The sequence below is a fragment of the Culex pipiens genome, chromosome 2, assembly GCF_016801865.2.
Source record: "Culex pipiens pallens isolate TS chromosome 2, TS_CPP_V2, whole genome shotgun sequence".
NCBI lineage: Eukaryota > Metazoa > Arthropoda > Insecta > Diptera > Culicidae > Culex > Culex pipiens.
The window spans coordinates 116,644,955-116,657,927 of record NC_068938.1 but is presented as its reverse complement, the minus strand read 5'-3'; the positions used below and the strand labels follow the sequence as shown (position 1 = coordinate 116,657,927).

Sequence of the window (12,973 nt, the reverse complement as noted above, 5' to 3'; positions counted from 1 at the left end):
CGGGGTCAAAATCCGACGACCTCTTGCTTGTTACGGCGGTAGACTCATAGATCTTAACTCTAGGGAGTCCTTGGATTACCATGGACATCCCGAAGTACCCATAGACCTTTGAGAAACATAAAATTTTAGTAAACAAATATATTTAAAAAAAATGTTTTTCAAATATTTTAATTTTAAACTTTTAATATTTATTATTATAATCGTACAAAAAATGCTAGCTGTGGACCCCCCGATCTTGACAACTTTTTTATACATTTGTATTGGTTGTTTCCGTTGTGCTTAAAGGAAATGGCTATGCACCAGGCGCCTCCATATTTTTGTAGATGGCTCATATAGTTGGGAGGAGACGCAAGTTTTTTTTTAAATTGTTCGATTTTTTTATGTTAAAAAATTTACCACATTCGCATCAGTCCGCGTGGACATAAAATCAAATTCTGTCGATTGCATCGGATTCGGGGATGCCTTTTCTCTGAGGAACCGATGAGATATCGTGAATCCCTTGACACAAGTTTTGTTTTGTCGAGTAATTATTAATGATTGCAGTACTTTTGAGAACCCCCGAAGTGTATTACATTCATTTAAGCGGCCCGGCCTACTGCGTTGCAATAACCGCATGAGACAGATTCTATGAACGGAACCCACATTTCATAGAATCATCAGGGGAAGAAGAAGAAGCCGGAGACATACCGTACCAACCGGTTCGAGTTATTCATAGATTATAATGGTATGTGGTGGCAGTGCGTGGCCGAATGGCTACGCTGTCCGCTTTGTAAGCGGATGATTCTGGGTTCGATTCCCATCTGCTCCAACCTTCCATCGGATGAGGAAGTAAAATGTCGGTCCCGGCCTAGGTTGTTATGCCGTTAAGTCATTCTAGGTGTAGGAGTCGTCTCCATGCCATAAGTACAAACAACACACCAAACCAAGCCTACTCCGGTGGAATCGCTGGCGGCGGTTGGACTCGCAATCCAAAGGTCGTCAGTTCAAACACTGGGGTGGAAGGTTCCTTGGAGTAGAAAGAGGTTTGGGTGCTCTCCCCATTTAAGCCTTCGGACTCCTAGGTTCGAGCAGAATCTTGCAATAGAGATGGTTTGTTTTTTTTTGTGTTTTTTAATGGTGTGTGGTGTGTAGGGGAATCGTTGGGGAAGGGATTGTTGTATTATATTGTAAATGACCTTGTGACCTTAACTTCTCCTTCATCATCCCGGTACGAGAATCAAACTCACGACCTCTGTATTGGAAACCCAGCACGCCGCTTGTCGAAACCCATCCCTTACTGGGAATACTGACCCCCAGTGAGCATATTTACTCTTTTAAGGGATCTGACTTAGGCGAACCAGACAGGAATCGAACCCATCACCTTCCGCTTACAAGGCGAAACCCGTAACCTCACGGGCACGGAAGCTCGGCAATCTCACCACTACGGATTAATTCACTCGAGGGGTGTCAACCCCTCGGTGGTCAAATGGCTAGAGTATCTGACTACCAATCCAAAGGTGTGGGGTGAGATCGGGTCAAAATGTTTTTTAACGGATTTTACCATTTCTCAGGTTGAATTGAATTGTTTATTAACCCATCGGACCTAAATGGTCTAAATGGTTGGGTATTGCTCGATGCTCTTACAAATAAAATAAATTACAATTACAGGTAGCACAATACAAACATAATTTACAACGCGTTAAAAAATTGTCATTTTAGTTTCTACTTAAACGAATTCGTGTCCTCTCCTTGAACTCGGCGCGCAGCTTTTCGCGGAACTTGCTCACGGGTTCGTGAAATTCGAAAAACCTGTAGGCGTCGTTAAAAGCGTCAGAAATGGACCTCACGGGAGAGTTGCGCTGATAGTCTGTCCTTGCGAACGAGCGTGTGAGAAGCCCCTGGTCAGCTCGAGGACGCAGATTTCTGGAAGAAATATTTGTATTTAGTAGGGATAAAAGATGTGGGCAATCAATTTCAGCGGTCAGGATCTTAGCAGCGAAGACAGCTTTCGCAATGGTTCGTCGCGTCTCCAGTGTTTCGATGCCAAGCAGGTTGCAGCGTGCTTCGTAGCTCGGCAGTCGTGTAGGGTCGTTCCAGGGCATTTTTCTGCAGGCGTACCACACGAACTTCTTCTGGATTCTCTCGATACGGTCAATCCAGTTTTGATGATAAGGAGACCAGATTACAGACGAATATTCCAAATGGGACCTGACCAAGGCAAAGTACAACGACCGAAGGCAGAGCGGGTCATCGAATTCACGCGCCATTCAGAACAGAAACCCGAGCTGTCTATAAGCCTTGTCTACTATTGCTGATAGATGCTCCCGGAAGCTAAGCTTTTCGTCAAGTAGGACCCCAAGGTCTTTCACGACTTCGAGCCGCTCGAGCACGTGCCCACCTAGCGAGTAATCAAACGAAAACACTTCGCGCCTTGTTTTTCGGTGAAAGGAAATAGTTGTGCACTTCTGCACGCTGAGTTCCAAGCGGTTCACGTCACACCAGTTAGAGAACTTGTCGAGGCGAGACTGAAGACCGTAGCAATCAGCGAGGTTGTCGATGGCCAAGAAAATTTTGCAGTCGTCAGCATACAGGAGCTTGCATTTGTCGACAAAAAGGGCGTTGGAGTCGTTGAAGAACACAGTGAACACAAGTGGGCCAAGGTTGCTTCCTTGTGCGACACCCGATCCGTTAGAAAACTCGGCTGACAGCGATGTACCAATCTTTACTTGGATTATCCGTTCTTTGAGGAATGATTCCAGCCAGCGACACATGCGAGATGAGAATCCGAGCTTAGCAAGTTTCTGGAGCACGATGGTATGGTCCAAGCGGTCAAAAGCTGCCTTCAAATCAGTGTAAACTGCATCTACTTGTCGACCCGCCGCAATATTCTCGATGCAGAAGTTTGTAAATTCCATCAGGTTTGAAGTGACAGATCTTCCTGGCATAAATCCGTGTTGCTCGGGACAGATGAAGCTGCGGCAATTGAAAGAGATGACTTCACCAACAACAATTTCTAAAAACTTCGATCCAGCGCAGAGAGAAGTGATTCCTCTGTAATTCCCAATCAATCGTTTTGCACCCTTTTTAAACACCGGAAACATCACTGATTTCTTCCACGCAGTTGGAAACTTGGATTTTTGCAAGGACAGGTTCACAATTTTCAAAAGCGGCTCCGACAGTTGTTCGAAACAGCGCTTGAGCACTACCGATGGGATGCCGTCAGGTCCTGGCGCGTTCGACGACTTTAGTTTCAGCGATGCACGTTTTAACATGTCCTTGAAGCGACGAAAACATCGATGTCCACTACGTCGCGCGGTACCAGTTCCAGATGCTGTTCAGAGGCAGGTGCTGGACCAGGTTGTTGAAAAACAGATGCAAAGTGTTGGGCGAAAAGGGTGCACTTTTCGGCGTTCGTTTTGGCTACAGTCTCTCCTAAAACCATAGTAGAGGGCAGTCCATTTTCTTGATATTTAGATTTTGCAAAGGACCAGAACTGCGACGGGTTGCGGCGAAGATTTTCTTGTGTTTTTCGGATGTAGCTTTTGTAGCAGCGCTTGTTGTAAGATTTGTATCGGGAGCTGGCAGCTTTAAACACAGCTTGTGTAATCGGTCCGCGGTGCTGGGTGTATCGCTCGAGGGCAGCAGCTCGTTGCCTTTTGAGTTCGCGCAAACTCGCGTTGCTCCAAGCCGGTTTTCGAGGAGGTCGCCGGCAGGGGGTGTGCCTCGCGAGAAGTTCTCGTACGACAGATCCGAAGATATCAACTGCTGCATCAACATCTGAAGATCCTAAAACACTTGTCCAGTCAGTGTTTTCCAAGCTCCGAATCAGCTCGCTGAAGTCTGTCTTCCGGAAGTTCAGATCGAGGGGGTCGTGAACGTCTTCGAATTCTGCGTCCAAAACAGCGGAGAGATTGAAAACCAGTGCAGGGTGATACCTATCTAGAGGAACTAGAGAGTCGTTCGCTTCAGACACTGCAGTGCGTTCAGCGCCATCACTGATGAAGATAAGGTCAAGGATTCTGTTCTGATGATTGGGTACGAGATTGCATTGATGCAAGCTGTTTCTAGCGACACCATCGATTAGCACTTCATGTGTTGTTTTTTCCATCCGAAAGCGCGTGTGCGTGTGCAGGGGGTCGGCGAACGAGCGATTGCCGGATAGCGCCTTCCAAACCAGATTGGACTGATTGTAATCTCCGGCGACCACAATGTAATCGCTTGGATCAGCGAGTCCAGCAACGGATTCAATGCAGGTTATGTGATCCTCTACCAATTGATGTTCGTAGCGTTTTTCGGAAGGTAGATAGAAACAGCCGACAAAAACCTTCTGCGTCTTCAGCTGAATTTTGACGAAGATTTGTTCTAGATTAACAGCAGCAGCTTCAGCGCATACAGTCGAATCCAAGGACTTCCGGACAGCTATGAGTACACCGCCACCCACGGTACGGTGGCTGTTTCCGGCGTTGCGATGAGTAGAAAACACTTCAAAAGCATTTCCAAACAGCTGCACAGCATTTATTGAGTCGTCCAGCCAGGTTTCGGTCAGCATAATGACGTCGTAGTCGCAATCAAGGCAATTCAGGAAAAACTCGTCCACTTTACTTTTTAATCCTCGTACGTTCTGGTAGTAGAACCGGATCTGCTGACACGTTCCACTAGCATTGGTGTCTGTTGACGAAGGCGGGGTGGGAGCCTGCGATTCCGTGAAAGGCTCACGGGCAGCTCTGTCATGCTGGTGACTTGTACTCGGCCGAGAACTGAAAGCGGAAGAATTTTCAGAGCAAGAAGTCACTTGATTTGAACGGTACTCGCCTGTGGGGGCGGCTTGGAAGACCCCCTCTCGATCTCCGAACACAGGACCGGGACGGCTGTGCTGGCCGCTGGCTGGGAACTCGACTGTGACGGAGTGATCGGGGGCTTCCATAGTGCCGTATACCGTGCGTCCCGGTGATGGTCGTATCGTCAGGTGGCTGTCTTGGTTTGGGTCACGACCTGGTTCAGGACTTTGGCTAGAATCCGAGAAAATGTCAAGGTCGAAACAGTCATTCGAGCTGGTGATTGGATACTGGCCTCTGAAAGTAGGTTGGAAGACCCCCTCACGACATCTGAACGCAGGTCCGGGACGGCTGTGCTGGTCGCTGGCTGGGAACGCGACTGCGTCAGAGCGTTTGGGGGCTTCCTTACGACCATATAACATGCGTCCCGGTGATGACAAGGCAGCAATATGAGAAGTCGTTCCGTGTAAGGCAAACCAGTGGCATGGCTGCACGCTGGAAGTCGAAGGACTGTAAGGGCACGATAAATCTCTCAATGAAACTGAATTTTGTTAAAAGGGTTGTGTAGGGGACATCTTAAAATGACTTCGCTGAAAAAATCTCGTTCCTAGAACAAATCCTGTTATTTTGGCAGATGTCTGAATTTGGGGTACGTTTTTGACCAAAAATGACTTCTCGAAAAATCATTTTTCTAATATTTTTGTTAGAATTGCTCGAAAACTACCCAAATGTTTGAAAATCTCCACTTCAAACATTGTAGCGTGTCAATACGATTCCCTCGAACAAGAAACACTGACGGATTACTTGTTTTTACCATATCGTTGTATTTGAGCATAATTTTAGTTTCATTTGACCCAATGTCACCCCCTCTAAGGGGTGAGATCGGGTCAATTTTCAAACTGTTGGCATTTAAGGTAGTGTTCAAAGCCCACCATATTTTGGGAGAATGTTAGTAAACTATCTAAGAACAAATCTACGTTGAAAGATTTTCGATATTATTTATATTGTTTTTGTTATTAAGAAATTACGTGAGATGTATCATTTTTTGACCCATAGTAACCCCCACTGACGGTATTTAAAAAAAAAAATAAAGTTGTTCGGGCTGAAACTTGTCAGCCCGAAGAAGATTTTTTGTTTGAGCGGTGTCGCACCCCCCGACTACTGCGATCGACAATGACGAAGGTGGCAACAGCGCGTCGTTAGCGACGAAGCGCGAACGAGAGAGAAGGAGAGAACGACGCAACGAACGCACCCGCGTGTGGAGAGTTTTTTGGCGCGAAAACGGAGGAGTTGCGCGATCGTTCGTGGAAGCGTCTAGTCGAGGACCAAGCAAGTTCGCCGCAAGCAGCCGAAGTGATCGGACAGAAGTCGCCGCCGCGGATCGCGAGTTTTTCGGAACAAACTATTAAATTTAAAATTAGTTGCTAAATTGAAGTTAAGGAGAGAAAAATGTGTTTTCTTTTGTGCTCACGATAAAGTGAAAGTGGTTCCCAAGTCCGCCGGAAGAGTTTGTGCAAAAAATTACAGTCCACTATCGAAAACGAACAAAAGTGAAAAAAATTAAGTTTGTGAAAGTTATTGGAAAAAGTCACTTTTGGGCCATTTTGATCTAATATGGGTCATTCCACCTGAAGTGTGCAAGAAAAAATGCAAATTTGAACATTACCATCTCCGATTCTGCTCAAATTTGGCAAGGCTGTTGAGACTATCAAAACATGCAAAAATCCCGAATTTCATCCAAATCGGACCACCCCCTCCATTTTTGTACCCTCCCAAAAAATCTACTTGTTGGCGATTTTTGAGCGAAACCCCTATCTTCAAACGACGATAACTCAGGAACCACAAATCTTAAAGGGTCGGTCTTAGACTCAATTTTGAAGGAAATTGGACGTAGAATCCATTTCCGTGATCAAAATTTAGATTAAAATATGGTTTCTACCTGTATTGCGCAATTGAAAACTTGAAATGGCCGTACCTCAAAACAGCCCTATTTATTTTTTAAATTTGACCTCACCATCGTATTCCCCGTCCAATTTTACGTAAGAATCACTTATCGACAGAAACGAATATGCTTCGTTCCAGAGATATCGAATTTCAAAGTTTTAAGTATTTAAGATTACCTAAATTAGCTTAATTCGCCGCATCTGCACAAGCACTCGGGCGCGGTGATCAATAACCGCTACCTTGTTATTTTTTGAAATAATATTTCATCTCAAATAATCATTAGCTAATTAGCCCACTGTACAGAGCAAGAACGACACGCAATACAGGGCAGAATGGAATTCCCGCAGAGCTAGCAGAAAATTGCAATTGATCTTGTAAGTAACACTTAAGAAAATGTGTACGATACATTATCGTGTTAAAAAATATGAATTAACAAGAATAAAACTCTAAGGAGGATTTTTTTTTGAAAAGTATATAACTGAAATATGTAAGAAAATCACAAAGATTAATCTGATTTATTACCTGATGAAGATCAAATTCAATTGTGTTGATTTCGACACCGTCCGAACAATAATCTTTTTTTGTTTATCAATCATTTCGAAATCTTGGAAAACGATACAGCTGATGTCCACATGTATCAGACGTATATGGTTTTGTTTTTATTTAAATTAAATGTACCAGAATTGAAAAAAAATATTCAGATGAAACTGGCTCACAATATAAAAAAATCGGTTTAATATGATCAATCTTTCAACCCGTAAGACAGATTTTGGGGTTTTTGCTGAATGGCACTATTTCGCTACCGCACATGGCAGAAGCCTCGGCAGAAGCTCTATGACCCATGAGAATTATTTCATCTACTACAGCCAGCTCTACATTTGTTCTCGCTTCAAATAAAAGAAGAAATAAAATAAATAATTTGATAATGTGTGAAGAAATGGGAAATTAGGAAAAATACAAAAATTATAGATAAATAATGATAATTTTTTGAAAATTGTATTGTTAAAACTCTTAGCATTTGCAAATAAATAATGAAAGTTCAAATTTCACTTAATATGGTGCAGTGCATTAAAAATTACCCAATAAATATTCCTTAAACAAAAAATCGTTCAAGGTATTGATCATCTCAAAATCGTATAAAATTATAAAAATAATTCATCTTACAGAACACCAGGTAGTAATTATTGATCAGCACGACTGAGTGCTTATAGCAGATGCGGCGAGTGTAGCTGATGTAGGTAATATCAAATACTTAAAACATTAAAATTCGATATCTCTGGAACGAAACATATTCCTTTCTGTCGATAAGTGATTCTTATGTAAAATTGGCTGGAGAATACAATGGTGAGGTCAAATTTAAAAAATAAATAGGGCTGTTTTGAGATACGGCCATTTCAAGTTTTCAATTGCGCAATACAGGTAGAAAAATATTTTAATTTAAGTTTTGATCGAGGAAATGGATTCTACGTCCAATTCCCTTCAAAATTGAGTCTGAGACCGACCCTTTAAGATTTGTGGTTCCTGATTTATCGTCGTTTGAAGATATGGGTTTCGCTCAAAAATCGTCAAAAAGTCGATTTTTCGGGAGGGTACAAAAATGGAGGGGGTAGTCCGATTTGGATGAAATTCGGGATTTTTGCATGTTTTGATAGTCTCAACAGCTCTGCCAAATTTGAGCAGAATAGGAGATGGTAATTTTCAAATGCTGTTCCGCTTGAGATGGAATGACCCTTATTTGAAATTTACAAAATAAGATTCACAAAACTGAGGGGGTGACATTGGGTGTGGGGTGAGATTGGATCAAAGTGATTTTTACGGATTTTACCATTTCTCAGGTTCTTCTCAATGAAACTAAATTCTGTTAAAAGGGTTGTGTAGGGGACATCTTAAGAATACTTCGCTGAAAAAATCTCGTTCCTTGAACAAATCCTGTTTTTTGGCAGCTGTCTAAAGTTGAGGTTCGTTTTTGGCCAAAAATGACCTCTCGAAAAATCATTTTTCTAATATTTTTGTTGGAACTGCTCGAAAACAACCCAAATGTTTAAAAATCTCTACTTCAAACATTGTATACACGAGGCGTTCTGTTGGATGAGCAGACTTAAACGCCAATAAGAAGTCTGCGGTCATCTAGGTTTTACCAAATTCACTAACAGTTTGTCAAAACTTCCTTTGAACATTAGCTGTTTCTTTTTTTAGAAATATATGTGCTTGTTTCGGCAACATGTTCTTGCTCGGTTTTTAAAACACGAACGCGAACTACACATAAACAACTTGCTTACATGTTTAGCAAACTGAAATGAAACATCATGTCTGCAAATGTCATTTGCATGCTTTTCCAATTCTACAAGCATGTTTCATTTAAGTCAGAATAAACTTCAAAATGAACTACTCGTAATCCGTTGCTAGATTTGGCATTTGTGTTATACAACCATGTTGAATAATGTTTTTTTGATAGAAATGTAAACAATTGACCAAATTGTATGACACTTGTTGAATAATTAACGTATAAAAACGCTAGTGGAGCAATTGATCCACAAAAACTATAAAAAGCGATGTTTTACTTACTACTTGGGTATAGCATATCAATACGATTCCCTCGAACAAGAAACACTGTATAACAACTGGTGTTCACTCCCAGTCCATACTCGAAGTGAACTAACCTTGTAAGAGATGTGCTTCCGGTGTCAGGGCGTACAAAACCGATGGGACTCTCCCTTAAAATACCCAGGGTCGGCGTGACGCTCGAAATTACTCAAAAACCAAGAAAACACCGCATTTACCTAAGGGAAACTACTTTTATTTCGTGCACAGTCGACGATTTATTCCGGGAATCCCTTCCAAACTTCCACTAGCTCATACGTCCCGTCCCACTTCCTTATCAACTACTCCTACCTCACACGTCCTCTTCCTCTCTTCGCACTTCCGGTGCACACGTTCGGGGCCCCGTTCTCGCCGCTCTGCCGTCGTCGCTGCTCCTTCCTGCTGTCGTCGACGCTCCTCCGGCGCTCTGCCAAGGGGGTGGCTTCTACGTCAGTCGGATGGACCCTCCGACGCTTCGGCTGCAGCCTTCAAGGACCCTCGCCTGCCGTCCGCGCCCTTCCTGTGCTTGGTGACGTGCAACAGGCTTCGACGGTGTCCGAGGACTCCGTCGGAACAGTCCGGGGTTAGGGTTCGCGGTTGAAACGGTAACGGCCTGGCGGTCGAACACTGTCCAGCGAGACGCTGACGGTTCGTACGGGTGGTTCACCGGGCCGGATGTCGCACGGCCGGGGTGAAACCGATCGTTGTTCACGCAGTGAACAAAGGAACACAAAGGAACACAAAGGGGTCCTGGATGAGGGATTCAAAATGGCGGTTAGGGTATTGTCAGGCTTGGGGTTTGTTCGGGTATTTTCCTGGGGGTTTTCCGGTCATACCTGGATGTCCAAATCACACGAGCAGCTCCTGCTGTCTCGTCACGGCCACGGATGTAGCTCTTCCGGGCACTTCCCAATCCTTCAAGGATTTACTTCTCCAACACTGGTCTTCGCGGGTAACGGTTGTACTTGCCGACAACCTTCCACTTCTCGATATCCGGACTTAATGACCGAGCAACGGTCGGGTCAAAATCCCGAACCCCTGACCTCTTACGCGCCAACCCATCTCCTCCTCATCCTGTCATCCTCAAGGATTACGCACATTCACCACCCCCAATGGCCGCCCATGCGATGATATGCAGCAGCGCTCCTGGTGGTGACTAGCGGTAACGACGCACGGTGTGGGGCTTCCAGCTTCGGGTTTCTTGCTTGCTGGGCGTCGTCCTGGTAACTTCCCGTCGACAAACACAACGTCTTCTTGGCACAATAATTTACATTTAAATAATTTAACACAAAATTCGCGACGAGTCACATCAATTATTGTACACAACACTCACACTGGTTACAACTGTTGGATGACTTGTTTTTACCATATCGTTGTATTTGAGCATAATTTTTGTTTCATTTGACCCAATGTCAGGGGTTGAGATTGGATCAATTTTCAAACTATTGTCATTTAAGGTAGTGTTCATCAAAATCCACCATATTTTGGGAAAATGTTAGTAAACTATCAAAGAACAAATCTACGTTGAAAGGTTTTCGATGTTATTTAAATTAATTTGGTACTAAGAAATTACGAGAGTTGTATTGTTTTTTGACCCATAGTCACCCCTACTGACGGTATATACAACGAATCCAAAATATTGTATGGTCATCGGTGACAGAACGATTGTCATTAGGTGCGCACCTTTGCCCCACTCTAATCTAGATAACACCAACAAAATTTCTGCGCAAGCTCAACTAGAGGTTGTGCATGGAGTTTGGGGTCCCCAGAAACACGTGTAAGAAACTTTTTACGATTCGGAGGTACACTCAACCCCCGGTGGCTGGTCACTTTTTCATTTGACACATTTTTAGTTTGTACCGCGTTGGTTGGTCAAAGTCAAACTAAAAAGTGACGATTTGTCACTTTTTACACGGCACTCACGCAAACTATCAAAACAAACGTTTGATATTGTGTGTGAACTCCGTGAAAAAGGGATGTCAAACTAAAAAGCGACCCCGTTCGTTTGACACCAGTTGGTGTCTGTATATCTGGCATGGTTGTCTATCAAATAATAAACAACAAACAAACTAAATAAAGAGGTAAAGTAAAACTAAATATAGTTTTTTTCGACAAAGGGTCTTTTACGATTATGAATACCCTAGTTAAGCCGACGAGTATTTTTCACAACTTTTCAACAGTTTAAGCACTATTTCTACAGAGAACAGATGTACATACAGCCAAATCATCGAACAAACAGCATTCAAAAACCTTTCGGGGTATATTATAGGGTTCTACCTCTGCTACTAACATTGAGTCCAAACCCTCCCTACAAACATCTATACCACTAAGGTGACGTAGGGGTCCCTGCGCACTTTAGATAGGTTTTTACTAACATTCCCTTATGCCGTGGGTTGTATAGCACACTCATTTTTTTAATTATTAAAAAAAACGCCCATGGAACACTATCATTTGAGAACTGAGCCTATTGATCTCTTCGACTTCGTGTTTTTTGAGACAAGCTACACAGAAAAAAAAATGATGGTAATATTCATCAGGAAATGGTGACAGATTTTGTGGCAAAAAAAATGATTAATTCTACCCCAGAAAATGATGAATTTTCATCAGTTTTTGATGAATATTCATCAGGTTCACATTTTTACACATTTTTTATGTAATATTAATCATAAAAAGAGGTAATATTCAACCTACCAAATTTTCAACATTCCAAAAGTCAACTTTTTTTTCTGTGTATTGCGCGTATTGCTCAAAAAGACACGAGACAATCCTGCCTCGATCGGCGCGCCGCACTTTCGGCAAATACGGGCTGTCAAATCCCATACGCGTGTTTTGTTTGTGTTGTTCTTCTTTTTCGAATCGCATGGCATTGTTGCCAGCACAAAAAGTGCAGAAAATTGCTGTTAATAATGATTACGGCACATTCTGAAATGCCGCGCGGCGTGTACCTTTAGAAAGATGGACAATAATGTGAGCAGGAAACATTTTTGTGTACAAGCTCACATTGGCTCATTACCATTGTTTTGCTTGATTTTATTTTTGCAAAACTTTTTAGCTAATGGCATTTACTTTATATAATACACCGTAATAGTTTGAAAGTTTATGTCGCCCCCTCCCCACATAACTTCCTCAGACTTTTTTTCCATTTTAGCTAAACGTTCCTGCCATCTTTATGAAAGTTGCACTCGATGAAGGGCCTGGGCCTCAAATTAAATATCAGTATCCAGATCTGAGCAAACTGCACCAAGTTGTATCGCATTTAATTCGATCTTGTGACGTATCAAGCCGATGCCAAAGCTCTGACCATACTTCACCCATCAAAGCTAATATCTATATTGATTCACATGTAGCCTCTGAGTCTTTAATGCCCTTGACTCCAGAATGTGATGAGTATCTTTTCAACCGAGTTAGGTAAGTGAAACAAATAATAATAAAAGTCCTGAATCAAAGTTCTGTCGAAGCCAATTAGAAATAGGGTATTTTAACCATACAGCAATTCCCCACGAAAACAGCATGATTCGAAATAAAAAAATAAAAATTTTCTGGGGGTTCCTTGGCCGAAATAATAAGACCCGTATTTTTTTGTTTGGCCATTAGGGTGTCCTACGCCGTGCTAGGGTGGTCCGAAAAATGGCAATTTTCGTCGATTTTCGCAAAAACCACAATCATATCTCCGCGCCATTGCATCCGATTTCAGC

At 42.9% G+C, this 12,973-nt stretch overlaps 1 protein-coding gene across 7 annotated transcripts in view; it reads left to right on the top strand.

Moving 5' to 3' along the window:
- The window catches only part of LOC120424064 (probable ubiquitin carboxyl-terminal hydrolase FAF), a 406,051-nt gene that overhangs the window by 316,009 nt on the left and 77,069 nt on the right, over nt 1-12,973 (top strand). For all 7 annotated transcript variants that reach the window (XM_039588085.2, XM_039588080.2, XM_039588081.2 and 4 more), the window contains one exon: nt 12,427-12,686. In XM_039588085.2, coding sequence (XP_039444019.1) covers nt 12,427-12,686 — 260 coding nt within the window. The remainder of the gene's footprint in view (nt 1-12,426; nt 12,687-12,973) is intronic.